Raw genomic sequence first — 14,154 nt, 5'->3', positions numbered from 1 at the left:
TGGCCTTGAACACTGCCAGGGATGGGGCAGCCACAGCTTCTCTGGGCAACCTGTGCCAGCGCCTCACCACCCTCACAGGGAAGAACCTCCTAATAGCTAATCTAAATCATACTCGTACATACATCAATTTAATACATAAAGTAAATGCAATACATTAGTCCCACACATACATTAAACTGATGCCAAACAAGCAACGTAAAATACATGCTTCACATTTCACGCAGGCAGAACTTTTCATACAATTACAAACTGTTTTGGGTTGGAAGGGACCTTAAAGCTCATCCAGTTCCAACTCCCTGCCATGGGCAGAGACACCTTCCACTAGACCATGTTTCTCCGAGCCCCATCCAGCCTGGCCTTGAACACTGCCAGGGCATCTCCAGGTGCACCCAAGGTGTACAGAAAGCCAGGCACACCCTCTGCGGCGTTTTTAGCGTCGGAAAAGTCCTCAGACGTGTTAAGAGGTGGGAAAAAAGCCCCATACAGAGGGCATTTTACACTGGTTTTGACAGAGTTTCGGCTTAGCCCACAGGACTCACGTCCTGCTGCACCAGCGGGGGGAGAAGCGAGCACTGCACCGCTTCCTACCGCGGTCACGCGAAAGCCGCTCTCTGCGATCGCGACAAAACCGCCTATAGCGATCACCGCTACCGCCCCCCGACTGTCAACACCAGCCCGCCCGCTCACTAACCGCCATTTCCGGGAGCGCTGCGTCATTTCCCGTTCGGGCCGCAGTGGGGAGAAGATGGCGGCGCTGAGCGAGCCGGTGCGGTTGGAGCGAGGTGAGCGCAGCGGCGGTGGTAGTTCGGAACAGGCGCTTTTCACTGCTCTGTAACCGCTCACTGCCGTGGGCGAGCTGCGGCCGTGGGGCTGCTGCTCCAGCCCGGCTCTGCGGCGCCTTGCCGAGGGGCTGGCCCGAGCCCATGGGACGGTTTTTCCTATCTTTCCCCCGCCCCCTGCTGAGGCCTGATCGTCTGAGGCCGGGCCGAGGGGAAGCGAAGAGCGGGCAGCGGCACTCCGAGAGGCCCCTCTGCCCCAGAGGCAGCCAGATAGGAGCCTGATTAGGAAGTGTTTTCCGTTGCTTCTGGTTCTTGCTGCATGTTGGCTGGACTTGCTGTTTTGGCTTTTCTTCACGCAGATTTCTCTCGTGTTTCGGTGCGCGTGTGGGTTTCCATGGGTGCACAGGCCACAGACCTCCTGTGCGTGTGTCTGCTGCGCCTGCTCTAGTGCCAGCGTTTCTGTTAGCTTCTTGTTTCTGCTGCTCTCTTCGGAAGGCTTACTTTTGAACTTAGCTGAATTCTTAGCTTTAAATTCTAGCTGTTAGGCTCTGTGTTAGAAATAATAATTTACTTATTTTTATGGAAGAAAGCAGATGCATTCAGGGCTCCCCGTACACTTGTTCGTGGTTCTGCTCAGCTCTTGCACTCTCACGTTTATGGTTTCACCCCGTTTTTTTCAGTTTCTAGCCTAAATTTGTGTTAATACCGTACAGTGTGTATTAAAATCAGTAGGGGAATGGATAAAATACAGACCCTAGTTAGGTATTTTTTCTGAAATACGTTTGTGTCTTGTATCCAGAGCTTTTAAGAAACAAGGATAAACTTCAGGGTGGTTCTTCAGAACTGTGCAAGGTCCACAGTAGCTCAGTGAACACATGCTTGTATAACAATATGTATGATGGGCTTATGAATACATACGTAGAAAAGTAGGGAGTGGAAAGTGGAATTTAAATAGGAAAAGAATACTGAGAATGAGAAATCCTGGTTTTGAGAAAGAAAGTAAATGGAATGTAGATGACTGGATGAGCAGACTGTTTTCCTGCTGCTATTTCCATTGGAACCACCATCTTTGCTCATAGTGCTAGTTGCTTTTATTTATAGATGTATAACATGCTGTACATACCCATGCTTGGTACTAGCACATGTTAGTTGCCACAGAAGTAATTTTTTCTGTTTGCCTGACCCTCTTTCCTATTCTACAAGTGAATCACTTGTCTGAGAGAAGGCCTGTAAATAGTGACTTATATAAGGACTTTGATTCCCACTCAGCTCACCTACCCTCCTACTCCAAAGCTTGTTAATTAGGGTAGCTGCTTTGGCAGTGGATTAGTTTCTCTTGGTAGGTCTGTGGATTTAAACCTCAGGCAGCATCCTTCTCCACCTCATTACCCTTCTACTATGCACTGTCCATGAAAGTAAACAAATCTGCAGGGTTACTTAGGGATCAGTGTAACAAAGGAGCTATTTAATTTTCTGGCATATTGACCTTTTTAAGAAAAAGGGAGCACAGTATAATGGACCCACAAAAGCCAGAGGATTATTTACAGAAATAAATAACTTTGTTAATTGTGTGGGGCTGACTGCAGATAACCTGATGATGAATCAACAGCAGCTTGAAAATGAACATCAGTAATGTTGGCATATAGCTTAAGAAAGGAGAGAATAGAAAGTGAACATAACAAGTGTTGTTGGCATACAGCGTAAGAAAGGAGAGAATAGTGTGGAAAAAGAGCTGATTTAAAATGGTTAGCATATGCTTACCATCAGGGCAATTGAAAATTTTCCCCGTCTGTTCTCTCCTCCAAGCTGCATTGCAAACACCACCACCCAAATTCACTGGAGGGCAGGGATGAAAGAACATTTAACGTTCCAAAATTATTTGTATGGTTTGGTGGTGATGTGTGATAACGCTACATACAGTTTGGGAATCCAGACTATTTGAGCATAAGCAGTGGAGGTGGTTAATCAGGAGTATCTATGAGGTTGCTGTATTTCTCTTTCTGTGTTTTGTTCACACATATGCTTGGAGTGGTGGCATCTTGATGTCTTTTTCTCCCACATTTTTTTTAGTTTAAACGTATCTTACTTTTTCAGGACTTTGCTGTGAGCACAAAAAATGATTTGTGAAGAACAGGCAACTGGTATAAAAAGGATGAAAAGGTTAAAAGGAAATCCATTTTTTAGTTATGTGTGGACTCATTTTTATAGTGAGTTTTATGGGGTTTTTTTAATCATAGAATCATCACCTACTTCTGGAGTTATTTCTACATTGATCCTTGTACAAATCCATCACTGACGATTCTGTAGTGTTCCATTTCAGCCTCTGGTGTGGAACACTTGGCTAAACTGTAATGATAATATTGTGAGGAAGGCAGCTTTCAGCTGATCATATCACAAGTAGTAGTTCAGGAGGAAGCACACTACATCAGCAGAGCAGTCAACAACCTTTTCTTGAAAATGAAAGGTGTGTTTTGCCACTTGTTCCCAGCCAAACTAGTTCCTTTCCAGACCAATATTGCTGGGAGAGATTGAATCTTTCAGCTTCTGACTAATAGTACCAAATGCAGTTCAGTGGGAGAAAGTTACACTCATTTCACTTTCAGGCTTGTATAAAGGGGCCCTGTCAACAGAGTAAAACAAAACAACTCTTGGGGTGGGGGTGGGGAAGCGTCCTGGCAATGGGATTCATTGCTTGTGTCTACCTGAGCCAGAGGTACAGTGTGGTAAAGGAGATCTATAGAGTGCCGAGGATCTGACTTTTGTGCTTCATTAGTCTGCTTCAGTTTTTTACCAGCAGCAGCTTGGTCCTTTGATCTGGAAGCCTTTTCTTATTCAACTGTGTTTTTTTGCTTTATCTCCATCTAAGATTAATCCATTTCAGTGTATCCCAGTTGCTTTTTGACAAGCTGATTCTATGCTCTTAGTCCACGCTTCAGGAAAGACACAACTGGTTCCCAAACTAGACAATTTTACCTTAGGGTGTAAAGTGCTATGTAATTAAAGCTTTTCATCTCTTAGGAGATCCAGGTAGGAAATACATCTAGTTTATTGATGAAACATGAAGGTCAAAAAAAAGAAGAGAAATTAGCAAAACTGTTTCTGGAGTCTTCATTTCTGTAGCTGCCTTTGGATCATGGGGTTGCTATCACCCTTTAAGATTTCTTGCAGTATCCTAATCAAATTGTTATTTAACAAGTTCCTGCACCTTACAGCTTAACATGCTTCATGTACCCCAGATTGAGGTACAGCTGTGTACAGCTGTACTCTTCCTGTGCATGAAACAGTCATTTGTCTGCAAACATCTGCAAGTATTTACATGATAGCTGTATTGTAATTTACCTACTTTCTAGACTTTTTTTTCATGAATATATGGAGTGTTGCAGGATAGGAAATGCTGCTATTGCCATTTGTTGATCATTCAACTTCAAGTTGTTCAGTGCAAGACTTGCTGAAATACAGTTAACTTGCACTGCTGTTGCTGAACACAAGAGTTACTAAGAATGTTGGGGATTTTTCACCACTGGAAGAGTAATCAACAATCACATCTAGAATCTTTAATTTCACCAACTGTTTTGTATGTTAATTGAAATACAAAATGTGTGTTAAGAAATTAAAAGCTTCAGAGGTGTTTTTGAATTTTGTAATTGTACAAGTAGCAAATAGGCACGCCTGTGTGAAGTGAGTCCTCTGAGGACTTGAGATTAGTAATAGCTGAAATTTAAGGTTTGATACTTCCTTGCTTCAGGTAACTGGTGCTTGTAAAGCCTGGAAATGCTTGCAGAAAACACCAAATTCTCATGGTACATAGAAATCTTAACTCTCATCTGAAATAATTTCTGTCTTGTGGCTATAGTGATAATACTTGGATGTTGTTCCATGAAGGACTCCTTTCCAGTCCATGGATGACCAGCCTGAGAGGTTAAGCTGTACATTGTTTCATTGACTGTACCACCTGCAGGTGTGTCTAATAACACAAAGTGGACAGAACATGAGTTGTCTCTTCTCAGTGCACTTGACCTCCATTTTAGAACATACACCCCACTGTCTTTTCATCTTGTTACGTAAATTCTCTTTTCTTAAACTTGGCCTTTTAGAAGTTCTTGGTTATTGCACGTTTTCTGTGCTGACGTGGTGCCATTTGAGTGCATTCACATAAAAAATGGTTGCCTAAAGGTTAATTACAGAAAAGAAGGAAGTAATACATTTGGGATATAGCGGTGTCTAGACTCCATCCTTTTCTAAAATAATCTGTGCCTTATTTATATAATAGATTAATCACTGCTTCTTTGCCTGTGTGCTAATGAAACTAATTCTTCCTGTCTGCTTTTCTGAGAGAATGTTCTACTTCTGTTCAAGGACTTGCGTGATTCAGAATCGTCACTAATGGAAATACAAGTGAGGGATATGAATGTCTTGTACTCTTCTAGAGCTGCCAGGAACATGTCACATGGCATTTGATGCCCCTCTTGAATTGTAGGGATCTGGAATCAAACCTTTACAGGGAGTTCAGTTTCACAAAGCAACATTTACATTTACAAGAATATGGATAACATGAATTCTTAGGAACAAGTTTCTAGGAACTGGAACAAAGAGGTTTGGGGTTGAGGGTTTTAAAACAGAGGTATTCTCAACTTAGAATATGAAAAGGAGCTTGGTTGGTTTTTTCCAAGCACTGAAGGGTAATAGACCAGATAATTCTCAGCCCTGTTGTAAGGAAAGTATTGAATGTAGTCTTGTTGAACTAAAAATATTTTTTATATATATAAAAGGAATGTTAGACAGTGTATTTGACAATATTTTATCTAGTTTGCTTGTTTTAACAAAATGTGATCAATGGCAGTAGATAAATTATGAAGTATGCATAAGAGATGCTGATAGTGTATATATCAATTAACTATTTCAGTTTGATTTAAACTTCAAGGAAAAATCAGATTGGCAGTGATAACTCCAGATATTTTACAGGGTTGGATGCTGTGGTTGACGTAAAAATAGTCTGAAAGTAGAGTGTTTTATTGTACCATTTTGTAAATACATAGTTTTATGGGAGAAATCAAAGGTGTACACCTTAAAGCTGTGTGTAAAAATGTGCACACACAGAGACTGCTCCATTAAAAGGAAGGAAGAAAGAAAAAATAAACCTGTAATTCCCTCAGATGTTCCTCATTGTTGGTGCTTTATTTTTCTGTAGACATTTGCAGAGCAATTGAGCTGCTGGAAAAATTACAGAGAAGTGGAGAAGTGCCACCGCAAAAGCTACAAGCATTGCAAAGGGTCCTTCAAAGTGAATTCTGTAATGCTGTAAGGGAGGTAAGTTAACCTGATGTAAGCAGTTACCTTTAATTGAAACCCAATGTTTTATTGTTTCCTTCTTGTGCCCAGTGCAGTAATCTGATTTTGCTCTAAGAGCTGAATTTGATTTACACCACTTCATAGAACAAGACCTACTTTTGAAAGTTCAGAAGAAAATAACAATAATTGCAGATAGCATAGGTGTATCAATAGCTCAGGAGCAAATAACTTTTTAGAGGTTATTTTCCGAGTTTGTTCTTACTGGCAGGTATCAGGCTGTTATCCTCTTAAAATGTAAGAATGGACAAAGTACCAATTGCCTATGTTTCTTTTAAGCCATATCCACATCACCTCAAGGTGGAGCCTTGCACCACCTCGTCGTCATTCCAGTTACTCTATTAGAGATTCTTAGGTGATTGAATATGCCTTGCTGTTGTTGGTGGTGCTGCCACTGATGGTAACACCTGGAATAATGTAAAACATCTGGTTTTAGACAGATGTATCGTCTTAATATCATCATCCTGTTGAGGGCAGTGTGTTTTATTGCTTAACAAGTCCAAATTGTGAGGTAGATGTGAGGATGTGGGTTAGCCTTCAGTGTAAGCACCTCCTTAGCATTAGTATTCTTTAACTCTGTGTTTTCAATAGCTGGTGTTTTGTTTTTTTTTTTTTTTTCCCCTAAGGTATTCAATTAGTTGCATGAGTTGAAGGAAAAATGGGCATCTTGCGGGAAGGGGTGGGTTGTCAGGAGAGCTTTTAAGAGCTTTTCTAAAGTGGTTTTGCGTGCATCCTTATTGAAGAGTTTCAGATCGAATCGGACAAGAAAAGATAGTAATCCATGCCTCCAGTCATGTATTAGAGCCATAAGCACTTCTGAGTTGATGGTGAGGTCTGGATGCTATGGAAGGAGGAAGATTGAGGCTGAGACGTAGATCTGCGTGGGTTAACTGAGCAGTAAAGGTGTCAAGAGAGTTGTTTCTTTGTAATATGGCAGATTGTCACTTGACACCTTGTAGTGAATTGGGGAGAAACTTCTTACTCGAGGTGCGTACTTGTTAAGTTACACGTTTTTTTGTTATACCTGGTATTTTGTTAGATTATCTAAGCAGAAAAATATCTCTTTCCCCCATACTTTAACTGTTTTGTCTCTGTAGGTGTATGAACACGTATATGAAACTGTGGATATCAGCAGTAGCCCAGAAGTTAGAGCTAATGCAACGGCAAAGGTAAAAGCCAAACTGTAACTGTATAAACAAATTAATTTGTTACTTCAGAAGCAGATTATTATTTAAAATTTAGTAGGATATTATCTAGATGTCTGATAAAATGGATAAGCTTAGCAGGTTATTAAAAGATATAACCAAAGACTAGATTTTTTTAAGATTGTTCTATTTTAATTTTATTCTTGGAGTTCTGAATTTTTCAAGCTACTGTCTATTCCCTAGATACCATTGCCTGATACCTAGAGAATTAATTTCATTTGTCTTCACATTTTGGTACTTAGAGATAAAAGTACTTTTCCAGTCTGCTTGCTGTGTCTAGCTAAGAGGTCTATATTTAATTTCTTATAAATAGAAAAAATACTGTTTCTTACAGGCCACCGTAGCTGCGTTTGCTGCTAGTGAAGGCCATTCCCATCCCAGAGTGGTTGAACTACCCAAAACCGAAGAAGGTCTTGGATTCAATATTATGGGAGGCAAAGAACAAAATTCTCCAATCTATATCTCTCGTATTATCCCCGGCGGTATAGCTGATAGGCACGGAGGCCTGAAACGTGGAGACCAGCTGCTTTCTGTAAACGGAGTGGTAGGAATTGGTTTCCGCTTTACATAGCAGTAACTACTTGATTCCACTTGGGGGCATACAGAGAATATATATGACACAAACTTGATGTCATCTTTTTAATCTTGGCAAAATAAGTTTCTTTTTATCCTTGCAAGTGCAACTTACATAGGTTTCTGTGGAGTTGTGTGCCTTGGGAGTTCTAGGACTATGCTTTGGTTAGATGTTTGACTTGGGAACTGCAATATTTATGTCAGTATTTCGGATTCTGAGGAGTTAAATACTTTTAATCCAAGTATTGTGTTGTGAAATCCAAGTTTCATGATGCAGATTTTAATTAATATAATTTTTTTGCACTTTCTAAGATAAGTAATAAATTATGATATATTGCATTAGTCTGAGCAGATTCTCATTATCCCCCTAAAAATGCTACTGTGTAATGACAACTGTAATAAGATGGAACTACAAGGTGGTGTTGTCTTCAGTTGTGTGATACTTTTTTCCTTCCACTTAAGCGTACTGACCTTCAAAACCAGAGGCTTTTCACCATATTTAAGCAGTATGTATATAAAATGCAGTTGTGGATATTTACTTTTCATGAGTATCCTCTTCTAAAGAGTGAGAATACAAAAAACCAAAACACAGGGTGGCTGGAAAGAGGAGGCTATGGACAGCCTTTGACTTAAGGCAGCTGCTAGTCAAATGCATGTAAATATTTCTCAAACTAGTGTTCTAATTTGCAGAGAAGGTTTATGGTAGCTTAAAATTTTGGTTTTATCACTACTTCTGTAAACCCAATTGTATTTGAAGACAGAGGGTAAAACTATAAACCCTGTACTTTTTAATTCGAGTGAGGGGTTTTTTTTGACACTTGAAGGAATAGAGGCTAACTGGGTGTACTCTGGAAAGTCTCTGCTAGGGCAGATCTCTGACATGCTCAGCTCCTGGCTATTATTTGAGAGTCCAGCTGTCCTTTTCAGGACATGAAAGAGTGACACGGATGGCCGTAGTGATGCAGCTGTCCTTGGCCTAGCCTTCCTGTTAGTTTGAAGCATTAAGTATTGAGGGGCAGGTGTAGAACTCTCTTCAGTTAAGGCCGTCCTCACGTGCAGACTCTCCTAAAAGAAAAACCACCACCTGAAACTGAACCTGGTCATCAGGCAGTTTGTACAGTTAACAATGACTGCATGTGTGTACAAGCACATGTATAAATATATATTGCCATTGCATGAATACAGTGAGTGAGTGCATGAGAGCTTTTGAGAATGCTAATGTAGTCTCAAGAGAAAATATCTGATGTTTACAGAGGGAATCCTGTCATCTTAATATGTGATAGGCATTTTCTTGTAATTCCTGATTTAATAATTAAAAAAGTCACTGCCAAGACTGCAGTGAATGTGCCTTGAAACAAGTCTGTGGTTTTTTTCAGATGGGAGATTTTGAATGTACTCCAGAATTGCAGGCATGTTGATATAATTAAACATAGACTTTTACCAGTCTTTTATTACTGGTTTTAACCAGAACAGCCTACATATCCACTTGAATAACACAAATGAAAGCATTCAAATGTCTGTGTTGTGTTAAGTCTGATAGAAGAGAAATAACTTGGGTTGTTTGTTTTTTGGGTTTTTTTTTTTTGTTGTTTTTTTTTTTTTAACTGTTGTCTTTTTTTCTGTAAGTAATGTTATAGTAACGGGGAAACCCTCCAATCAACAGGTACATCACCTGCCTTCTAGCTTCTAATAGCACCAGTGGGAGGTAGGCTTGGGGTAGTCCCATCATTGTGTTTAATAAGTTTGGGAGAAATAAGTTTGGCTGATAAAACGTGCGCTGTGCAGGAATGTATATTTGGATGCAGTTGTTGAGAACTGTTGCTTACAGTTTGTAATTAGATGGATCTAGTATAACCCTAATAAATTCTGAGAGTTCTTTAAGGAAAGTATTTTGAGTCTTCTTACTGAGTTGGGTTAGGCTGTTCTGAATCAATTTAGAGGAAATTAACTTGAAAACCTTGCATTTATGGAGAGATATGTGGAGTACTAAGATAAGCGGCATGCTGCATATTAGCTTCTCCAGTGCAGCACTTGGTATGCACTGTTCTGCCCTGTGATAACACAGGATAACATCAAGAAGGCAGCTATCTTGCAGTTGTCTATGGCAGCTTATTAGGCAAATAGGGGGTGACTGCTGATTTTAAAGTGCATTCAGAAAGAAGTACAATCTGGAGTTTTAAATAAGCATCCTCCTGAAATGTGTTGGTTTTTAAGTGTCATTTCAGAACTGCCTAACGTTACCCTTGTTTCAGTTAGTGTATGTAAATACAGAGTGTGATTGTTCAGCATAAACCTGACCAAAAGTTTTGTAGTACTCTATTAATGCTAATGAGTCTATTTATCATCACCTCTTACTGATTTGGTGAAGCATAAATCTTGAACATGGGTGACGTTGTCCTTGTGCAGTCTTCAAACTAGAAAACTTTAATAGCTGATTGTATAGAAATTGTACAAAGAAATGAAAAAAAAAATCTGTTTTCAGTATGTGTCTTTACTAATACTCCATCATTTATGCTTTGCAGAGTGTCGAAGGTGAACACCATGAAAAAGCCGTAGAACTGCTGAAGGCAGCTCAAGGGAAGGTTAAATTAGTTGTGCGATACACACCAAAGGTCCTGGAAGAAATGGAGTCAAGATTTGAAAAAATGAGATCAGCAAAACGCAGGCAGCAAAATTAACTTTGAACGCAATAATTTGAGGAGAAAATGTATTCCATTTGCATATTTATAGTTTGTGACTCAGTTGATCCAATGCCTGACCTACAAAAGACCCCATCCTTTTTGTAGAATCACAGAATGATTGAGGTTTGGAGGGACTCCTGGGGATCATCTGGTCCAAGCCCCCTGCTTGGAGGAGGGCTAGCTAAAGCAGGTTGCTGCAACAAGCTGTGGCATTAAGCATCTCCAAGGATGGGGACTCGAAAAGATCTCTGGCAACTTGTTCTAGTGTTTGATCTTCCTGTATTTTCACTTGTGCCCATTGCCTCTTGTCCAGCCACTGGGTGCTACTGAGGAGAATCTGGCGCTTTTTTTTTATACTCCTCCCTGTCAGCCACTTACACGTTGGTAAGATCACCCCTGAGCAGCCTCTTCTCTAGGCTAGACAATCCCTGTTCTCTCAGCTTCTTGTATTTCAGATGCTCACCCGCTTCATCTTTGTGGCCCTGTGCTGAACTTGCTCTTGTAATGCCCATGTCTGTATGCAGGGGGAGCCCAAACTTTGGACACAGCACTTGAGTTGTGGCTCTTCAGGGCTTAGCATAGGGGAAGGAAGAATGACTTCCCTCACCTTGCTGGCAGTGCTCTTCCTGATTCAAACCGGGAGACTGCTGGGCTGCTTTGCCACGAGGACACGTGATAGCTTATGGTCAGCTTGGTACCATTCTCTCCCGGGCTGCTTTGCAGCAGGTTGGCTCCCAGCCTGTACTGGTGTGTGGGGTTATTCTTCCCTGGGATAGGACTTTGCACTTTGCTGAACTTTGAGAGATGCCTGTTTCCCATTTCTGTTACCTGCCATGGTCCCTTTGGCTTGCTGAGAGTGTGCTTTGTCCTGTCGCCCCTGTCCTTGGTGAAAATGTTAACCAGTGTGGGCCCTGGTACAGACCCCTGGAGTCCACTAATAGAGACTAGCATCCAGCGGGACTTTGTGCCACTGATCACAGCAACCCTTAGCAGTCCAGCCATGCTTAGAATGTTTTTAGTCTCCATAGGTTTCATGAATTAAGAGGAATGTGTACTTTTAAAATGGCCTAAGATAACCCTGAAAAAGCATATATTGGTATTTCTAGATTATTTTTTTAATAAGCCTCTTTCATGTCAGACCTTTAAGCATGAATTGAATGTGCAAGTTCTTCAAAGGCATTTAATAAGACGTACTTGTACAATTGGCATCCCTTTCTTATGTTTTTTCCTGTTTCCTTTATGCATTCCTTAACATAGAATCTGCAGGGCTTTTTTGCTGAATGGTTTTGGAAAAAAGGTTCTTATGTAGCAGTATTTTGGCACTTTTCTTAACAATATGTTGTGTATCAGCTACAAAACCTAATCGTGATCTACTGTGTAGCTGATAATGATATCAGATTTTGTAATGTTTTGGTGAGTACATGATTTTTACACTTCTAAATTGTAATTCATTATTACGGAAACTGTATTACCTTGCCTGTAAATAATTTACAGTTGGTGTTCTCATATAATGATTTTTGTAATACTGACACAATTTTGCAACAATCATTCCTGTAACTTATTTTGTACTAATTTTAAAGCAGTTAAGGCGGGGGTATAATTCTGTATGCAGTTCTGAATTGACTCTCTAAATGTATTTTTATACTTGGAAACAGAAGCTGTAATAATGCATTGCAACGGAATTCCAGATGTTTCCCTAACTTTCTGCTGTTTAAGAGAAATACTCATGTTAATTGTCATACCTCTTGTGGTTTTTTTTTTTTAGTATGTTCTATTGTAGTCTTATCTACAGACTGACTGTATTGGTCTTGGAATAGTTGGTACCTAAATTATTGGTTATTACATGCATAAGAGTAGAATGTGCTGAGGCTTATACGCCAGGTTACTGTGACATGTGAACTTGTCTGGGGTGTTATTACTGACTGCTTCTGACTTGGAGGATTCTTGTTTGTACTCCAGAAGTACTGCACATCACCATTGATGTAAAACTTTCTGTGGAATGATGCTGTGGTAGTTACAAGGAATCTCCAGCTGGAAGCAACTAATGTCTTATCTCAAGCGTGTTTGATGTGGCATGGTTTTTGTTTGTTGTTGGGAAGAATAATTCTGGACAGAGGTCCTTTTCTTGGTATCTGCGAGGCTTGAGGCTGTACTTGTATAGTTTAGGTTTTGGGGTCTTTTTGGTTTGGTCTTTGTTTTTTAAGCTTCCCCTTTTGGTATGTATCTAGAATTAATTTGTCTGCTGGATGTTTGTTCACTTGTATGACAGCTATGAGTGCATCTTAATTGACTGTTAGAATTTGATTCTTAGAAGCTTAAACTGAAAAGTGCAGTTCTTGCTACATGGCTAAACCCTAGTCTCACATGGAGCAGTATGATCCATTGTGAAATAATTCAGTATGTGAAGGAAAGGAAAAGGTTAGTGATCTAAAAATGACAGCATGAGGTTTGTACTTTGTCAGTTGACCCATTGGAAAAAAAAAAACAATGTGATTGCTACAGGCAAGTGAGAGATGTGATTGCTTTCTGCATGTTTGTAAGCATGGTATGCCTGCAAAGAGAAATTTGGGTTTTAAAGATACCGATTGCTTGAAAATGCAGTATAGATATTTATCAGCTAGGTGACGTTGAGCACTGAATTGCTTTGGTTGTGTGTCATGGGCCTCTTTCAGAAGGCCCCATGTTACTGATACAACCATGTTGAATTGTATATTTTTACGGAACAGCTAATGTTTAAGGTATTGAGACAAAATCACTAGTTAGACCAATTGTGGATGTGTTTTAATTTAATTGTAAAATAGTAGAGATCTGGTTTAGAGCTATATATAAATATATATTTAATAAGGGTATGGAAAGGAGATAGAAATGTGTATTTTAAAACCTGTATCCCTTGTGTTACTGAAACAAGAGGTGTGTTTTGTTACTTTATGGAAATATTTACACTAGTGCAGCCAGAGGTGCTAAATGCGGTAACATTTTCATTCTGAGTTGTAGCATTTGGATGCAGCTTGTCAGCTACTACAAAACGTGAGGAGGTGTATCTGGGCATATAAATTGTACATGTAGAATTTAATAAAGTTTTTAAATTACAACAAAAATCCATAAACAGACAATTTATTAATACTTCACTGCTATGAAAATCCTATACTGTTGAGGAAAGGATGGATTAAAATATGCCAAGAAACTTGATTTATGTTAACTACTGAGCAGTGCCTGTACTGTGTTAACATGCAGTCCCTCTACACTTGGCATACTTGGGTATGCAAAGAGGTTAAGAGGTGTCATTTCTGCAGATACTTCTGCATCTGTTGCTGCTGTGAGGGATCTTTGGGTTTTATCAACAGAAAAATAAAAGTTAAATTTTGCATGTGTTGTGTTTGTGCCTTTTCCTTCTGTCTTCCCATTCTGGACACTTCTTTCAGACTGCTGTAATTGGGTGTTCATAATCTCTAGGGCTCAATATAAACACCCTGCATGTGTGTGGGTGTCCAAAGAGGAAAACTTCAAGCTGTTATTAGTTAGTTCTCTGATTGCTTATGGATTTTTCCTTTCCTACCCCAGTGTTGGAGA

The 14,154-nt window shown here is 39.9% G+C and overlaps 1 protein-coding gene across 1 annotated transcript; it reads left to right on the top strand.

Moving 5' to 3' along the window:
* Positions 1-696: 696 nt before the first annotated feature.
* Positions 697-13,951, top strand: LIN7C (lin-7 homolog C, crumbs cell polarity complex component). Its single transcript, XM_061356568.1, has 5 exons — positions 697-782; positions 5,968-6,086; positions 7,223-7,294; positions 7,665-7,874; positions 10,426-13,951. The coding sequence occupies exons 1-5, from the start codon at positions 746-748 to the stop codon at positions 10,579-10,581; spliced, it is 594 nt and encodes a 197-aa protein (XP_061212552.1). The 5' UTR covers positions 697-745; the 3' UTR covers positions 10,582-13,951.
* The last annotated feature ends 203 nt before the right edge of the window (positions 13,952-14,154 follow it).

This window comes from Neopsephotus bourkii, unplaced genomic scaffold (genome assembly GCF_033783945.1).
Source record: "Neopsephotus bourkii isolate Nb327-2 ecotype Australia unplaced genomic scaffold, CSIRO-AGI_Nbou_v1 NB_860, whole genome shotgun sequence".
Classification (NCBI taxonomy): Eukaryota; Metazoa; Chordata; class Aves; order Psittaciformes; family Psittacidae; genus Neopsephotus; species Neopsephotus bourkii.
Note: the sequence above shows the minus strand (reverse complement) of the source record. Positions and strands in the feature narration are given on the sequence as shown.